This window comes from Atractosteus spatula, chromosome 14 (assembly GCF_055471065.1).
Source record: "Atractosteus spatula isolate fAtrSpa1 chromosome 14, fAtrSpa1.hap1, whole genome shotgun sequence".
Classification (NCBI taxonomy): Eukaryota; Metazoa; Chordata; class Actinopteri; order Semionotiformes; family Lepisosteidae; genus Atractosteus; species Atractosteus spatula.
The window spans coordinates 5949723-5968827 of NC_142719.1; the positions used below are offsets into that span (position 1 = coordinate 5949723).

The 19105-nt window shown below is 38.6% G+C and overlaps 1 protein-coding gene across 1 annotated transcript; it reads right to left on the reverse strand.

Annotated features, from left to right (window-relative positions):
- Positions 1-1608: 1608 nt before the first annotated feature.
- maneal (mannosidase endo-alpha like) lies at positions 1609-16382 on the reverse strand. The gene is made up of 4 exons (XM_088932484.1): positions 14591-16382; positions 12461-12570; positions 4457-4533; positions 1609-3636 (listed from the first exon to the last, which is right to left on the reverse strand). Exons 1-4 carry the CDS (start codon positions 15096-15098, stop codon positions 3000-3002), a joined length of 1332 nt encoding a protein of 443 aa, XP_088788610.1. The 5' UTR covers positions 15099-16382; the 3' UTR covers positions 1609-2999.
- Between the last annotated feature and the right edge of the window lie 2723 nt (positions 16383-19105).

The following is a 19105-nucleotide window of genomic DNA, read 5'->3' on the forward strand; positions in this document are numbered from 1 at the left end:
TTTGCAGTATCTTGTCGAAGTCATTCTATAATACTTTTTCAATAATAATACTGTACCACAGAGAGGGTTATTTGATATTAAGAGAATAATGGTAAATGATACACAGGTGGTCTGGGCTACTCAGACATGTGGCAACCAGGTGTGTTGTTCACAGTCCCTTGTGAATGTGTATCAAATGTAATTGTACTGCAGTGCACAGTTCTTATAATAGCTATTTATCTGGCCTACCTGATCTTCTGAGCACCATGCATATCTCTCTTAAAGGATTTCCAGTATCAAATGCTATGTAGCTTTTCAAAAAAACTCGGTAGAATCAATTGAAACACAAGCTGAACAGGGGCATACCAGCCTGTATTTAATACATCTTTCTGAGCAACAGTAGAGTTGTTACATTAATATACTCTTCCTTATAAAGCTCCATTAAATTGAATTGGTATCTCTATGGTTTAAGTGAACACCAGTGTGTCTCTGGTAGCACAGTACCTACATCTGCTCTCGTAGTAATAACTGTGCTTTGAAGCTGTTCTGGGTCTTCAGCCTGTAGTATTTCTTACCACAAATGACTGGTTTGCCTTATCAGCAGTATCTTTGCAGACCAGTTTTCTGTCAATTATATGCTTGCTGGAGGAATGTACTGTATATATTGAATGACGGGGGGGGGACTTTATTCCAGTTCTTTCATAATGGTTAACTGACAGCAGTCTCACTTTTTATATAGATTTTTAAAGGAGACTTTATTTAAACTTTAACTTATTTTAGAGCTAAATCTTTTGTACATATTGGAATGTTTTGATCTTGTAAAATATTTTAATCAGAAACGTGAACATTTACTCATGGGTTTCTTTTCTTTCTGATATCCTTCTTTTTTTAATGTTTTATTTCTGTCTCTTGTGGAGTAAGAATGATCCCAGCAGAAAACGTGCTGTTCCTACTGTATGTTTTGCATAATGATATTCAGACTGACACATCCTTTTAAAGAACATTCTTGGATTCAAACCAGAGGCAAAATGGCACGAAGCAATATTCATAATAATAATCATTTGCTCTGTGACAGTAATCACTCTTTCCATCTTCCTTCAAATATTTCTTCCCCTTGGGACTATCAGTGTTTTACTTGTTCTTTTGATTGATAGAAATTGCTAGAGCACACATCAGCAAGGAGATTGCATTAATCTAATTTTTTTGAATGCATAGTATATTTAGTCATTGCTGAAGAACAATATAGTTCCCATAAATTTCATTTTTCATAAATTTCATTCATTCTGACAGCATGTTCACTGAATATTTTGAGAAGAGTTGTATGCTCTTCTCAAAAGTGCATATAATCAATTATTGAAGCCTGGCTGTTATGGTGTCGTACCTGTGAATCACCAGCAGAATGGATGGATAAGATCATTAGAAGTGTAGTTGTTGTTATGCTGTACGAAATTTAGAATGATCTATTTTCCATTGCAAAAGTATTTTTTGCTTAATTTGATTGTACAACTCTGCACGATAAGACTGCAAATGCCGGGAGCTCTACATGGAATCAAGAATTGAACCTTCTATTTTATTAGCCGAGTACAAAATTGGCTGCATTGTTGTACTGATTTTCTAAAAGCAGACAGATGAGTGCACACTCTTTTATTCTTAAAATAACTACTCTTTTCACCTCTGCATGAAACCGCATATTTTCACAATGCCGTTATAAATAGGTTACATACATTATAGCTTGGTTTTACAAATACCAATTTTCGCCTCCATTTAGGGATACAAGGTAAAGGCTTAGCATATTTTTGAGTAGTAATCAACAGTATCAAAATTCACGTCTTCTTTTTTGTGACCAATATGGCTGCCTGGATAAGGAATCCACTTTCATTATTTGACAGCAATATGAAAAAGAAGGAACACCCAAAAGTGGGTTTGTAAGTAGATGAGACAAAAGTGCAATCCGCTGTGGGGATGTCGGGTGTTCTTTCTTTAGATTAGTAGGTAGAGAAAAATTTTTATTTGGGGGGGAGTGGTGCAGCATTTGATGGTAGAGAAAAAACATACATTTAATGGTTCTAATGTATGCTCTTCATTCCACAGCACTGAGCAGATGAGGTGGACGAGTATGCCCCAAACTTAAGCATTTTAAACATTTACTGTTACTCCTGAATCATCCTGACGATGTTCTTTCTGGTTATTCAGCTTAATGACAATTTCTTCAGCCCCTGATTTCAATTTGTCCTGGGTTAAGGATTTCAAATGTCAAGGGAAGGTAGATGTATATACAGTACATATGCAATGCAGGAATACATTTACATCTGTGTCGATTTCTGAATATGCACAGAATACTTTTTATATGTGTATGCTGTATCCTTGTTCATTTCTTTTCATACATTTCAGTCTTTGTGTCTTCGCCATGTTGCACACAAAATACCTTGAATGCGATTAGTTGTTGGACATGAGAAGTTCTTATCCTGTTGATCTGATGGCGAGGTTACTGAGTAAACCAATGCTTTGCCATTATATCGCTGTCATTCAGCCAGACCTCTCTCAGTTCAGAAGCAGCAGTGAGAAAGCAACTTGTCTGTCAATATGACTGACTGTGCTGGTGCTGGTGCTGGTGGCTTACAAAGTGAGTTGTACTGCAAGCATGGAAGAAACTCAGCTCTCAGGTTACCAAGCATTAGATCTGACTGGATATCTGATTTACTTAAGAAATGCAGTAAGGACACAGAAATGGATACAGCTGAATCTAAGTAGCCGCAAAGGCTTCATTTAGAAATGGAAGGTTATGCAGCTGTAGGAATGAGTTGCAAAAAATACGCTGGGGTTCCAGTTGAATTGAACAGTAGTCCCACGTCATGCAGAGCCAGTTCTTTCTTGGGCTTTGATAAAAAAAAAGGCCTCCAAAACCATTTTCAACTGCCTGTACAATGCCATACAGCTTCTGTAATGAGCCAAATGAAAGCAACGCCAGTCTTGGTTTCACAGTGTAGCAGACTGGAGCTGCCCCACCGTGGCAGGATTCCTCACATGAGCCACTGCTCCTTCTCTCTGTTGAACTGCTCGGCCCACTTCCGGGTCAGTTCCAAGTACAAGTCGGGCTTGTGCGGCTGGTAATCCAGGTACATCCGAGTTGCCGTTTTCTTGGGCACGGCCTTCTCGATCTGTGTGCCTTCGTGCCACTCGTTGAAGGAGGTAATGGTGACGATCTCCGGCCGCACCATCAGCGCCGCTTGGAGCGACGTCTCGTAATACTTCCCGTTGACCCTGTTCCTGGTGTTGTGGTTGTTCCACGGCCGGATGCTGGTGTCGATGTAGCCGGGGCCGACGCTGGGGATGAACATCAGGTTGTTGGCGTCGCAGAAGGTCTTGATGGCCTTCCAGTTTTGGTGGGAGGAGCCGAAAGAGAAGCCGTTGGACGCGAAGTAGGTGTACATGCCGTCGAAGCCGCTGGACAGGATGTCGTGCTTGTGCCGTTCCTCCACGATGAGGGCGATGAACACGCCGTCGTAGGGGGTATTCCGCAGGCTGTGGGACCCGGACACGGTCAGCAAGTCTGCCCAGGACCCAGGCTGGGTCAGGTAGGAGTCATAAATATAGAACAGAGGCAGGATCTTCCCCGTGCTGGTTTTGAATCTGTAGAACGCTCCATGGTTCCCATACCTTTTAATGCACAGAAAAAGAAGAGCTCTATTAACTTAATCCTGACTGGATAACTAGCTGGTTTCATTTACATACAGTACATGAGGGGTGAGTGCGTCTGTGTCGAAAGCAACTTAAAATGTACTGTAAATGCTTCCATTTTTAATAGCTTTAGGCAATAAAATTCAGGAGGAAATGCTCTTAAAAGGAAATCATATTGAACTTCCCTGCTTGCCCAGTTGAAGTGTTTTGTGTTTTTTTTTCCCCCAAGGTCACCACAAGGTATTTTGTCATCATTTCTAGTTGGTTTTGATTTCTTTGTCTACCTGGGTCAATCTGGAGGTTAGTGACACACCCAGGACATTCATGTTGTGCTAGCACAATAGCAGAACAACAAGGGCTTTCTAATTGCCTTTAGTTACAAAGGTTGAGAAAGACCAAAACCAAAGATGGGTTAAGAATAATAAAACTTCAGACACTTGTCTAATGCCTAATTTTGAAGCTGGACAATGTAGCAGGCACCTCTTTTCTTATAAAGCTTATTTGCAACATACTGTATACCTGATCTAGAGTATTCTGTAACAAACAGCCTGTAGACTCTACTGATAGTATCAGTTCTACCCTTACCTGCTGTTCTGTTAATGAAATGTCAAATGTGAACCTCATCCATATTTAACTGGCTATTTTCAAAAGCAAATCTGCTGTCAAAGACAGTGTCTTACTTAGTTGCTAAATAAGACAAATGAAGCTTATTTATTAAAAAATACAGTCCAGTATTTTTTTCCCATAGTAAGTAGCCCATGACAAAACAAATAAGGAATCTAATTAAAGATTCACATACTTGTCTATGATGTACTTGATGTTGTCGTGAACAGTACGGTCGGTCCTTCCTTTGTACGGCTGGAGGTGAAAGGCTACCTGTAAAGAGATTCCTCAGTGAGAGCTTTGACATAACTGAGCTGGAGTCCCCTGAAGTCCTGATAGAATTCTTTTCTAACTTGCAACTTTTCTTATAAAAAAAAAAGAGTGTGATTCCTTTGAAAGTCTTTGCATTTGATTTTTTTACTATACTTCATATTATGCTGTTTTTCTGTATGTGAATGCATCCTAAGTTAGGATTTCATTGGAGATCAGGCTTCTGTTTAAAAATAAATCACCTGCTTAATTCATAGGTAATCAAATCATAACGAGATCCCAGACACTAGGGCCTATTTCCTAACAATTATATTGCAGTTGCAGTGAATTATGCCAAATATATATTTTTTTTTTTAATGTAGCAGATTGTATAGTAATGGCATTTTGGCTTCTTTTTAATTCCTGTGTTCCAACCATTGATTACACCAGCTGTTTAACTTAATATCTCAGCTCAAGAGCCTCTATACAAGTTTCTCAATCAAGCGCTGTGGAAACGCCCATTTGTGTGAATTCATTCTCTTGGGTCTTCATTTTTCACCTATAAAAATGTGACATTTAAGTGTGCATTATAATGAAGTGATGATAGTGGAATATCAATTCATAGCTTTGTGTCCTTCAAGTCCCAACAGGAATATATTTTCTAAAATATTGATCCCAGATATTGCTACAAATTAAAGTTCTCTATAAGAGAAACATACTTTAAAGAAATCCTAACGGCATGTACAAACAATACAAGTTTTCCAATTTTCCACTCATTTTGCTCTTTCCGTCACTGAAGTTTTTGTTTAAAGGATAGCGCTATGTTCTACCAGATATTAAGAATCCGGTGTTAATAGCAGTTTGTGTAGTGATTGCTGCCAAAACTTGGTTGCAATTCTAAGAGGCAACATGAACCACTTTATGTGCTGTTACCTTTTGTCCTTTAATGTACATATTTAGTCTTCAACATGCCTCTGTTGTGCTGCTAATATGAACCTAAATAATTTAGTTGCAGGCTTTTAACCTCAGTCTGGACGTTTTGCCAAATTACCACATTACGTTTTCAGGGTGTGTCATCTTTATCTGGGGGAAATCATATAGGCTCTTTAACCACATCATCAAGATATTTAAATAATACAAATTGAATAATTTCAAAGCCATGAGATGGGTTTGAGTTTAAAAATATTTTTTTTATCTTTTGTAGTTTGTCTTATTTTTTTAAATCCTTTTATCTTCTACATTTCTGCTTTTTAACTTAAAACATACACTATATTTTCCCTGTCATCTTATCAGATGTACAGAAATAAAGCCACTTTCTATCCTGCAGTCTAATAATGCACGACCGAAAAGGCAGCGACAATCTCTGTTTGATGGCAGGTTTTATTTTAGGGAAAATGCAGCAGACTCATTCATTGATTGTGTGTCAGAGTTTTGGTCTAATGCACATTAGCACAGCATTTGTCTGGCGGCAACATCGGAGCAAGTCAAGTAAATGATCCTAAGAATTATTCAACCTTAAATTAAATATACTCTTCTCCCCTGAGGTAGAATCCTCTGGGTGCTGTTAACCAACAAGCATTAGCCTTCAAAAAGAACCTGAAAGTACTCATGTGGAATTCTGAAAGAGCTGGACCGCAAGTGTGTGAATAAAACCATGTTTCCTTGCTTCCCTGCACAAGGAAACTGCTGTGGAAGAAATCTCAGTGACTGGCTCTGAAACACACTAATAATATAGGTCTGTGTTCAAAATGAAACCTTTTACCCAGCAGTTTGAAAGCCAGATTAATTTGTGGATTTTCTGCTCTTTGTATGCATTGCCTCAGACAAATTTATACCATCCTTGTATTGGGATACTGTATATTAAAGCGTACTAAACCAATTACTATGAAAGATCATTGTTCTTAAACTTTCATTTGCCATGATAGAAAAATACTTGTACATCACTGTATTTGTTCTCCTCAAGATTTCAAGATGTTTAATATAGAGTTGGATTTTTTTTAAATGCCATATGTAGAAAAATGTTATGGTTTAGAATAAACTGGAAGACAGTCGAGTGCCCACTTCTTCATTTCCAACAAAGTGACACTTTTTATTTTTGTAAAAACAATCCAAATGCATTCAGAGAAGCAGGGGACCTGCAGAATTGAAGTATGTTTTAAATGGCTGAAGGCTTAAATCTGTGTACTGGAAAGATTCAGAAAGGCCCCTCAGGCTAATGCAATCATAAAAACATGCTGTTACTCGACCTGTTCATGCAGACCTTGAATGTTTCTAGATCTTTGCTCACACAACACACAAACAGATAATATATAATTAGAAGTGTGCCTGGAGACCACACTTAAAATACTGCTTAATGTAAAAAGTGCTTTGCCTATCCATGTTCAGTTGAATAGTGTATTTCAAAATTAATGCAGTGGGGAATTCATCATCACCCAGCAGTTTGTGGAATTCAGAATCCCTGTTGTGCCTTCCAAGCCAGAAGAAATTTGATTGTCTTTGGTGTAAACTACAGATGAGACAGGGTTAAAATCACACTTGGCTGAAAACAAAGACTGATTACAGGAAAGCTTGTAAAAGGTAGAAAATTGTGTACAAAGAACCCGTGCTTCACAAACAGTAACCGTAGCAACATGTTTTGTGCATGGCCTTGTCCTCGATTTCACAGCGTAGATGTGTAGTTAGCGGCTGAGGGAAATAAAAAATGGGGAAAATCTGTTGTGCTTATTTAGTTTAGTTAAATAAGAGTTGGGATATATTTTTGGAATACACTAAGGCAATATATTTGCAGTGGTAAAAAAGGAGGAAACATTAGAAATTAGGTTTTTGCTGTGGCATCGATAAAATATGGTGACTGGGAAAATGTTCAAAACTTCAAAGGTCTTTTAGGAGTATAAAACAACTCATGTGGCAGAGATTTGTGTTAAAGATAAAAAATATTGCACTGCTCTTTGAGTATGTTATGTTAGTGTAGGAAATGTTTCTAATTGTTTACAAACGTCATATATTAGTGGTGCCTTTTCAGTTACTGACTTAACTGTTCTACAACCTTTTGACATTTTGAAGCAAAACTAAAAATAAGTGTAACTATATTAACCATGGTTGGGATTTAATACCATGAGAAAGGTCACAAAGGTGAAGAGGTCATCCTAGCTCATTTGGTTTGTTGAGTGATTTACTAAAACAATTGATTTCGTGTTAAAAACCTTTTAATTGGAAATTCCAGAGATTTACATTTTCCAGATTTCATCATTTCAGTGATGTACAAGTGATAGCAGCTACCAAACTCTAAACAGTCCATATTTTGTACCACTGTTCATTGTACATAACTATATTTTAAATGGCAGACAATTAGTGGATATCTAAAAGCGTACACATCATTGAATTAAAATTGTAAATCTATAGTAAGGTTTGCTTTTCTTATTGTACTACAAACATTTTCAAACACTCTAATCTAGTATTATACTGTGTTGTTTTCTACATCTGTTTTAGAGTGTCCCATGAGTCAACAAATATTTACGAACAGCCACATGAAAAATTGAACACTAATTTGAAATATATGCATGTTTTTTTTCATTTTTTTCTACCTTTGAGCTGAAAGTTTTAATAATTCAGCTCTTTCATTTCTGTGTTCTTAAAAATAGAATTCTCTCTCCCAGAAATTAATATATAGTGAATTTAATGTGGATCTCACAGCAAATAAGGTAAAATCAACTCAAATTATGGGTCTTTCTTTTTATGACTAAAATGTATTCATCATAAACTGAGTAGAAGTGATTTTGCTGAAGGTTATTGTTTGCCTTCAAAAACAAAACCCACCGCAGCAAAAAATATTAATAATACACTAACTTCATCTAGAATCTTTCCATTCTGTCTACAACTTAAAGTTTGATAAATAAGAAACTCGTTTCACACTGCTCAGAACCCATATGTACTATACTAACATTAGCAGTGGAGACACACCTGAAAAACTTAGCCATATCAAAATGTATGCAAAGCCGACTTCATCCAACACAGATGGTGCAGAATTACTGCTCATCTCATAAAAGAAGTGAAAAATTAGGCCCTTTCCTGGGATCCTTCAAGAGATGTCAGAACATGGGCTTTGGATCAATATGCTGAGGTCTCATTTGCAACTTTCCTTTTGTTCCAAAGATGCTCAGTTGCATTGCAGACTGAGCTCTGAGACCAGTGCTGTCCACTTAAGATGAGGAGAATGCCAGGACTGCCCAAGCAGTTATGTACTATTGGCTAAGCACTGAGCAGGGTGGCTGGGCATCGACTCATTCAGGGTGCTTGTGGATTTTCACACAGCTTCCAGAAGCCTGTGATATCCCAGCCTTAAAAACAGGTTAGGTTTGAAGTGTGGCACTACAAGAGGAAGGAGAAAGATGGCTGGAGTAGGGCTCGTCAAACTGCCTCTCAATTTAACTATTACAATGATGGTGGCTCTTCAGCATTGCACAGAGATGAAGTGGGTGACTTGCAGTTGGAAAAAGCCGTGGTTTAGACTGGGAGGTACAGAGAATGGAAAACCAACATAGAAATATGTAAAAGCAGAAACTGGCACAATTAACCAGGAGCACAGTCATGCTCGCCCCCTCCCTAGTGTTTAACTTGCCCTACTTACTAGCTTAAGTATAAGCCTGTAGGGGCCTCATTGTTAGGGGAAATGGGCAGATATTTAGGCACCAAGCTTGCTGATAAGAGGCCAAAGCAGATCAGAAAAAACTTGAGCCTGGCTGTCCGTGAAATGCTTTTGTACAATTGCAGATCTTGGCACTCCTGTGTTTTTTGGGGATTTTGCTGTACATAAAGACGGAAGTAACTTCTGCCAGAATATTCTTCAACACAGTAGCCATGTCCAGCCCTGGAAATGCACGGTCCTGTAAGTGTTTCTATGTTTATTTAACTTTCTGTTTCTTAAAAACATTTTGGGAAGCAAGGAACCAAGCAGTCAGTTCATTTCAGAATCTGAACAGCTCAGATAAGGTGAAAACCAGAAATCCCAGGTGCATATGAGCACCAGTCAGTTAGAAATGACTCTTGCTGCTTAATTAGGCTCATGACGGCCAACCAAAGACCCTAGAATTTATTCATTCATTGACTGTTATTCTTCCCAGGTATTTAACAAGTGCAATGTTAAAGGGAACTAGTACAATCTATTGGAATTTACATTGCATAAGTTATCATTAGAATATCTTCTCAGAAACCTGAACACAAGTTCTCAGTTACTCTGCAGTTCTGATGTCTCTTGATGATGATGGTTCCCAAGACTTGAAACACACAGGATGAACACAGGATGAAAAATGTGCTGGATTCCAGGAGAGCAACAGCAGAACAAGGCACTGTGTCTTCCTGCTAATATCCCTGCCCCTTCATAATGACTCCTAAGTGATATATAAATTAAGGACTGCATTTTAATTTGCCACCTCTCTGAGTGAGAGAGCTGAAGAGCTACTGAATTCAGCGGGATCATGTTTGCAATTTGAGATGAAAAGTGGACAATAACAACGGACTGTTTACACCTTAGTCCATGGAATAATAATAAACACTTACTCATGGACAATACAAATACATGCTTGTTCTCCCTCAGGTTGTTTCTTTGCATACTGAATCGGGACTAAAGGGCACTATAATACACACAGTGTAGTATGAATTAAAATTATTACAGTATTTAGCTATGACAAGATCATTATTTCTTGAAAAATATGAATAATTTCATTCTAGAAATACAATAATGTATAGAATTGGGAATCATTAAATTCACATACACTGTTAGTTGGCTTGTTACACAGCCTCAAATGAAAACCTAACTGCTTTTTTAAAATGAAATTCCTATAATATACCCCTATAAATGTTGTCCTTTTTCTCCAGGGAGTGATATTATTGCATAACAATTAATAACATGGGTGGAATCCAAAGTACCAGCTCAGCTGCATTGCAACTGTATCAATCCTGCTGGTGCTTTAGAGTTAAAAATACGGATGTAATGTTTGCCTTCAGTATTGTTCTAGTTTTATAATGACATGCCTGTGTTGTTTCTTTTTTTAGTCGCATGTCTCCCAAGCAGTTATGCAATTACTTTGTCAAAGATGTGACATCTCTTGACAGATAACAGGTTCCTTGCATACACCTGTCTGTCTTTCTTTCAGAAATAAAGTCTGACTGTTACAGCTGGACAGACAGGGCGTCTGTGTTTTGAAAATATTCAGTTCAGTCATTGGCAGCAGCATCTAACAACAGATTAAGTTCAGAGAAAGGAAAAAGCAGCACATGATGGGTAGTTTTCTGTTACTAGTTGTGGTGCACTTGTCTTAACAAACTGCTTGTCTCAATAGTGCACATGTGTATCTACATTAGAACCCCATGCTTTGCACATTTTAGCCTTTACTCTGGGTGATAAATACATATTCAAATGGGGCTCTTTGACATTTCCTTCTGCTTAACAGATGTTTTCAATTCACACTGAGCTCCCAAGATTTGGACATTATGTTGATTTCCAAAAGTTGGTGGTTGTTGGTGGATTTGTCATTAGAATTCGAATTTTAAATACATTTTGGTATGTGTCACCTTATTTCCTAAAATGTTACATGGAATCAGATTATTAATTATTTCTATACCCCATGGAGAGAGAAGGAAAAGTAAAGAACTCTATAATTAAAGTAATAACCAAACCTGAACTACAAACATTTTTCTTTCTCTTTCTTTCTTTGAGCTCATATTTATAGCACTATTAATTACCATTTCCTGTCCAGCTGAATGCTTCCTAATGCCAAAATCACAGTTAGATGTTCTTAATTTGTATCAAGTCTGATGTCGAGTGCCTTACTCTGTCTTTGAGAGAATTTACATACTTTACGTCTCTGTTGTTCAAGACTGAAGCTCTGAAGCTGATCCTTGAAAACCCATTTGAAACTCACTTTGAAATCCTCAAAGACTGAAATGTGTCTTTCAATGGTTGTCCGGCATTAAGGGAATCACTGCAATGTGAGTTGCAGTTTGAATGAAAGGTTTCAAGTGCATTGTACAAAGGTTTGCAGGGGTATGTTTTTATACCTTCCAGTCTGCTAAATGTATCTTCTATAAACTGCAGATTGCATTATCCCAGTACATTGTACAGCCCTTTCCTTCAGGTTTATCTGTAAAATATGAACCCAGTATACGCTTTGTTGTCATTTGGAACCCCATGTCCTTGGACTGAACTGAAATTGATACATTTTAAATGGTATGGCAGAAATTCCAGCATGGACTGGAATAATGATTCAGCCCTGAGCTATATGTGCAAAAAGCAGGACATTTTTGCACCATCTGCAATTATAAACCTCACTGATTAGTTTTGTTTGTTTTTGTTAGATTGGTGTTTGAAAGTACATAGCACATTATACAAGTGTTTTATTTTCTAAGATGTTACTTCAGGAATTACGTTATTTAATACCAATTATGGCCATGCACTCCTGGTGCACCTATAGGTTACTGTGATATATAAAGAATAACACTCCCATCTAGAGATGGACATTTAACTGAATAATAGGAAAAGGCTTCAGTGTCTTACAGTGAATTGGAAACAAGGACTTTAAGTAGTGTTCCTTTGTTTCAGGGATTTCAATTAATTACTAATTGATTTTTTGTCAGCAAGCTATGTTGCTTAGTCTAAGCAATGATGTCTTTTTGTAAAAATATGCCAAGAGTCACCACATTAACTACAACACTACAGCTACCACTGCATGTTTTGTTTCCACTAAGAATAATGCATCTTCATGTGTAATGCAATTAAAAAAAACAACTTGTCTGTTTTGATCAATAAGCATGCAATCAGTAGAGTTAGGCCAGGGGCTGCATTCTGCTACAGTCACAACTCCCACCCTCCTTTGACTAGCCCCACAGGTCTGGTGTTTACTTCCCTCACTCGACTGACAGTCCGCTCAAGCATGCTGTCATTCCCTTTATTTACCTTGATTCTGTGCCTGTGTGCAGCATCCATTATAGCTGGCACCAAGTCTTCAGCTGCTTCTCCATTGTCATCAGCCAAGCCCGGTGGATACCAAGACAAAACCAGGACCCCTAAACGAACACGAGAGAAGCATGTTATGCTTTATGCAAACTGTAGATCTTAGCAGCTGTTCCAGAGTGAAAAAGGGGACCATGTTAATGATCGTTACACATTCTTCATTTTCTGACTTGGAATGGAGGAATTGCAGCTTGTTAAAGGGATGTTTGAGCTGTGGTTTTGCACTGAGAATAAATGACTTTCAGTTTAGTCAACTTTAAGACAACTCAAATTCCTAAATCAGTTTTACTGGATAAAACTCTGGGAGTGGGAATAAAGGTTTCAATTGAGAAGGGAGGTTGCTCACTTACTGTAGCTGTACAACAAGGTTTAAACCAAAAAAAAGTATGGAATAATATTAACTTGCAATTGCAGTATGCAAGCTCAGGGACACACAATGACTTTCAAAATCTACCAAAAATCTTCATATAAATAAATCACTGCAAGTATGAATAACGTGAATCTTGTTCTTGTGTTAGAAGGTGGAGAATCTCCCTTCTTTTCTTGGGCTTTACACCAGGAGTTATTTAAGAATGGAATTATCTTTCCTAAATTATTGGATATGGATTTGGAAAGTGTTTTAGAGCGCCTTTATTGATGCGGTTGCTTTCAATACATACGCGTTTTTAGGTTTACTTTCTTCAAATCACTCCTCATCTACCATCTGTCAAGACAGAAGTGCAGATCACTCAGCTGTGATCCTGCGGAAATGCATGACTTCACACATGGACAGATAATAAAAGAGTTGTGGCCAAAACCATGTATCCTGCTATTAAGTAAACTGCTTAAGTAAACCTTCCATTTCCAGCACACAATTCACTTTAAATTTAAGAAGACCTCCAGCGCTTTTTGTTAACAATATGGTATGTATCACTGGGCAAATTACTACAGCTCTTTCAATATAAGGGATGACATCTGAAAGAATACCAAGCACAGTGCTAACTCATCCAAACAAGGCCTTTGATATGAGTTCAGTTTACTTATACATGTTTCTGTCCTACAAGCTAAACTTGGCTAGGCTGTAAAAAAGAAATGCTTTTCAAATAAACTAATCGTGATTACAATGTATAAGAACCTAAAATTAAGATCTCTTGACCAGGTACAAAGGTTAAATCGACACTAGTTTTGTAACACTCTGAAAAAGCGTCGTACTAAGGCACTTATTGTGTTTTTAAGCACTATGAATCGTACACCAGCCCGTATTTTAACGAGACACGCAGTTAATAGCTCGGTCTGTAACTCATATACACATACAGCACGGATTTGGCATTGCAGTGTTGCAGTTGAAATGTGGCGCAGAACACGTCTGGAACACGGAGCTGTCCATCAGATACAGTGCTGAAAGTTCACCGGTAGTAACGCAGAATAAAACTTATCCGCTGAAAGGAATTAAAATCAAATTGATCTGTGCACTTTCCTACACCATTTAGTATAAATATATGAAATGCAAGCATAGAAAATGCAGTAAAATAAAATATATATTTTTGTTAACCTACAAAACTTATTGTTAACTAAATTGTTAAACCATTGCAGTACGGAAACTCTAGTAGAGTTTCTTTTACTAGAATGTTAAGGATGTTTTTCTTCTTTCCATTACCCATTAATGCCACTTGTAAGTCCACGGATTTATTATGTCTTAGGGCGTGATTAAAAAACATCTCCGTGGGCAGATCCTCCTGGCTTGGTTTCTTTAAACCGCTTTCTCTCAGTTTGACTCCTCTGCCCAGTCTCATAGCGCTCCTGTTACTTTAAGCACGCTTTTAACAGTCAGATCTAAATGGCGATCGATGAGTAACCGAATCGATGACACAGAGGTGAAAAGATTGCAACCGGCAAAACGTGTAAAGACTCTTCGGGGTCAAGAGCGTGTCAAATAATGAACATAATCGATTTGACAGTTTTGTTGACATTCAGTCCTAGAATCTTATTCATCTTCTTCTCGTTTGGGATATATTTCTACGATATTTAGTAAAACAAACATAAGCGTCTAGTTAAATCGCCACAGGAAGGCGCAGATCCATCCTCATACTTCACCTGCTCCTGATGCCTCGAGCTGTTCCATATGCGATTCCAGAAGAACTGGATCCCTCGAACTGTAGGGTCCCAATTCCGGGTAGAAACTGGAGCCGATGTCTTCAGGGGGCGTGTGTCTTCCCTTCGGATAGCTGGCGGCAATTTTAGGGTCCCAGTGGGGCACTAGCACGTGGTCCCAGTGCAGATATTTTCCGTCTACTTTTGGATTTCCATACCACACGTAATAGAATATATGGACATCGTAGAATATGCCTTTATCTGGGCTGGAATGCCACAAGGCGGTTTTAGCATTGCCCACCGCTCGTGGCTGAGCTGGAGAGGCGACCACTTCGTTGGAGATCGACCGCCGGTCCGCTCTGTCGCCAGCAACGGGCATTAACTCCAGTCCTGGGGCTAAGTCGGAGAAGCCATCGCTAGGCTTCAGTGTCCTCAAGCCCATCATGGTACCGAAAATGAACAGCGTGAATAAGAAAAGAGCCACGCACGCTTTCTTGCGCAACCTGGCCATTCTCGGTCTCGGGAATCCGAGCGATCCGCTCTCTACAGCACTTTTATCGCATTGGAGTACGTGCGAGCACTCCTTCTCTCTGGAAACGCAATAGCATAACTCGGAGGGTCACTATTAAGTGGCCTTAATATCTCAATTCTTGTTATCCTTATTTATAAAGCAGACGGGACAACCACATTATCGCGCAACCTCCATCAGAAGATCTGGAAAAAAGTCAAGCGCAAAACTCAAGGAGAACGTGGATGGCGTCTATAAATATTATCTGCGGTAGTTTATGTAACGCACAGCACCAGTAGCGTTCGCGCTCGATAGAGGCATAACTTCCCCCCCAAAATTGACAATATTCATTGTGTCATTCTGTGTCATGCACTGCAGTTATCGTCAGCACCCAAAGCCGAAATGAATTAAAACAAAGCAGTTCGACTCCAGGACTTTTCATGATGAAGTTACCGAACTTAACACAGAAAGTAAAGGAGATCAACGGTGTACTACTGCCCACCAACACAAGAAACGTGAGATCCTCAGTCACACTCTGACAGTATACCAGTTATTCCAAAATACATCTTACAATATGACCTAACGGTGTTTTTTTTCCTTCTTTCTTTTCCACACGCAAAAGCGACGTTTTCGGTGTGTACGGCATCTACAGCTTACACTCTATATCTTTACACGTAACTTAAATGTACTATAATTGTAAACTGTACTTTAAAAATCAATGGTGATGAAGTGACGAAATCACGCCACTTCATTATCTTGTTTCTGTACCTATCCATAGGTAAATGTTTCATGAACCCCAATTAAATTAGCCTTCCATTCGTGAAGCGCCAGCCGCCGTCAAGCCACCTTAAAAAACGTTAACTGGGGGGGAAAAAAAGTCTGTGCTATTTAGCTATGAATAAAATAAAAAAAATAAACTTTCAAGCCGAGAGCACTAGAATGTGTTCGGTGCTGATTTAAGAGTCGGGCAGCGGCCGTTGGTCGTCCAACGGTGCCACTCCGAAAGCCATCGCTGTCATCCACCTGCGTTTCCAGCGGTATTCGGGGGAGCTCGGTGCTCAGTCCTGCCCTCTCCGCCTCGGCTCCGCGCAAACCTCCGGCACCGACTGCGGTTTACATTCCATCCGGATCCGGGGTGTTCCTTACATGCCTCCAGTTAAGAGCGTTTGATGTCTGCGGGAATAATGTCGGCGCTGACGAGGAGCTTGGCATTCGGGCTAGCCTGTGTCTTGATGTCCATTTTCTCCACCAGGAAGGAGGGGCCTTTTCTCGCTCGCCCTTTTAGTGTGTGATGCAGCGGAGAGCGAGGGGGGGAAGGAGGGGGTGGGTGGAGATACTGCTTTTTTTCCAAAGCGCTGTCACGGAGGATAGAAGTGTCATTAATACATTCGATATTTGCCTTTTAATTATAGCTCGTTGAGTATGTTTACTTGTGAAGCTCGAAGACCTGTTTTATTAAATTTAAGAGTATATTTTGTGCCTGTAAAAACCTTACCAAGCTGCCCACCTTTGTTGTTCTGTCCTCCTCTCTTATGGAATTTCCTCTCCACCTTTTTGTACATATTTGATGTTCACGTAAATGTATTTTTACACCATCTTGTCCACCCCCTCCCCCGTAAAAAAATAATAATCGAAATCAGCCTGCCAGTTTGTCTTGGGTAATTTCCCTCGATGATCTATTTCTAGCTGTTTAGGCATCGCATACTAACATGTCTGTGGTCACATGCCAAGTAACACGTTAGATTAATAAAAGTACAGTTTTGTCAGTGCTCTTAAAAATAGACCGGGGTCATTTTAAAGGCTGGTCTTAATTAAGTGTATAAATCAAATTAATATAATACATTATTTTTTTAATCATAAGTATAATAAATAAATTAAAACCTCTTTGAAAGCATATCTGCAGTCACGTTGTCACTGAGGAATTAGTACACAGATGGAGCACAATTAATGGAGCTTAAGCGCACAAGCTGTATACGTCTGTCATTCAATGTTGGATGATCTCCCATTGCATTCCCACAAAAAAGACATGGAGTAGGATTTTCTTCACATTGTCACCCCTGCACTGCTAGAGTCCCTAGTAAAAACGGGGAAATATCTATCCAATTATTTTTCAATATCTACATCAGAGCTTAACAATGACTTAAGATTTGTGCACTGCAGCACTGTCAGTATCACTGTTCAAGGATGTCTCTCCCTGTGGATTTAAAAAAAGAGAGAGACTTGTATGTGTTGGTTTTGTATTTGGATTCACCATTTTTGCAGCTTAAAAATGTCTGGATAACTCGCAAAAGCAACTTAATGTTAATGAATTAATTTTATTTAACATTTGATATGATGGATTTAACGGTTTCAAGTGTGCTTCAAACACACCAAACTAATTTGCCGTTGAAATGATTACAGTCCTAATCAAGCTACATGTGTCATCAGTGTGATAGCATATTAAACTTTTAGTGTTGCATTTACAAAGGTAGTTCTACTCTTTTATCCCTGCAACTGTTATAATATCTCAAAAGGCACAGAGCTAATTGTTTTGAGGAGAATTCCCTTGACACTAGCTACTGCAAATGAGACGTGGGTGATGCAGATTAAGAAGGATATCTTAATGGCTGTCTACAAAGAAACAGCTTTAAAGAAGAGATTATGTTTCCCAGGGGAAATTATAGACATAGTTACCATATATGCAGATTCCCTTTTTAGTTGTACACTACAATTAAGTATCAATTGATCGCTGGGGCAATTAAAAAGTTCATCATAAGTAAGACGGCTCAAGTCAACAGTAAGCACTGGCTTTAGAACTAGTTTAGTGTTTTGTCTACATCGATTGAAATGTGCCTCCTGTGCAGTACTTTCATGTCACTCAAGGAGGAGGCTTGGGAATTCAGCTGCATGATGACACAGGACTGCACAAAAACTGATTTGAAGATTAAAATTGACTACTTACACAGCAAAAATATTATTCTCATGCTCACATTAGATTTTAGGCAATATATTTTGAAATATCAAAGAGACGTTACATTTATGGAATTCTGGGAACTGGGAAGCAGAGGAGATTTTTACCATTGGCTCTGTGACTGTGGGAAAGTGTTGACACAGCGTAGGAAACAGATGACAGGAAGCTACTCAGCCTGTCTCTCTCCTCCACTAGTTAGCAGCTTAATGATTCAGGAACCCGCATTAAGAGACTTTCACAGTGCTCCCTGTGACTCAACGTTCACGACATGACTTGTTGGTCCACTCCACACTCCCACAATTCTCCGTGTAAAAAAAACATTCCTCTTATTCTCTCTCTCAAATTTAGCTACCCATTATTCCTGCCGGCTTGTCCTGATCTCTGTGACAAATTTTTAACAATGTCTCCATGCACTTTGGCCAATTGCTTCGAGAATGTTGAGTATCTCAGTCACATTTTCCTGAATTTCATGGAGGTCGCGTTCAAAATAACATGGTGCAGACAGTAACCAGGATTCGTTTTACCAACCAAGGAGGTGCAGTGACAAATTAGTTTAGTATGCATTTTTGGAAGGAACAGCCATGCATATCTTTACTCAGCCATCCATTAAAAATTTAGGAAGCTTGAGTTTCAAAGGCAAAGCTGCACAGGTGTAGCTTTCTTCTTTTCCAGGAAAGGAATCCGATCCTCCAGAGATGTACAGTAAGTTAATCTTCAGGAATGTATGAATATGAGAGTTGTGATGTTATACTTAATTTAAGGTTCAAATGTCTTCAGAAGTCCATACTAAGAGAGATTATTTTTTTATGTACTGTATGTGAATGTCATTGCACAAATGACAATCTGGTCAATTATACCTCTACAAGTAATGTCATGATACAGTTGCAAATAAAAAAAAAGTACATGCTTCAGAGTTAGGAATTATTCAGCAATAACACAGTATGTTTGAATAAATAAGGGAGATTAAACATCAACTGTACAAAAAATACATTTCTCATCTTTTTCTTTTTTATCATTGATATTTCAACCATGAAAAGGAAGAAGAAAATACCTTGACCTT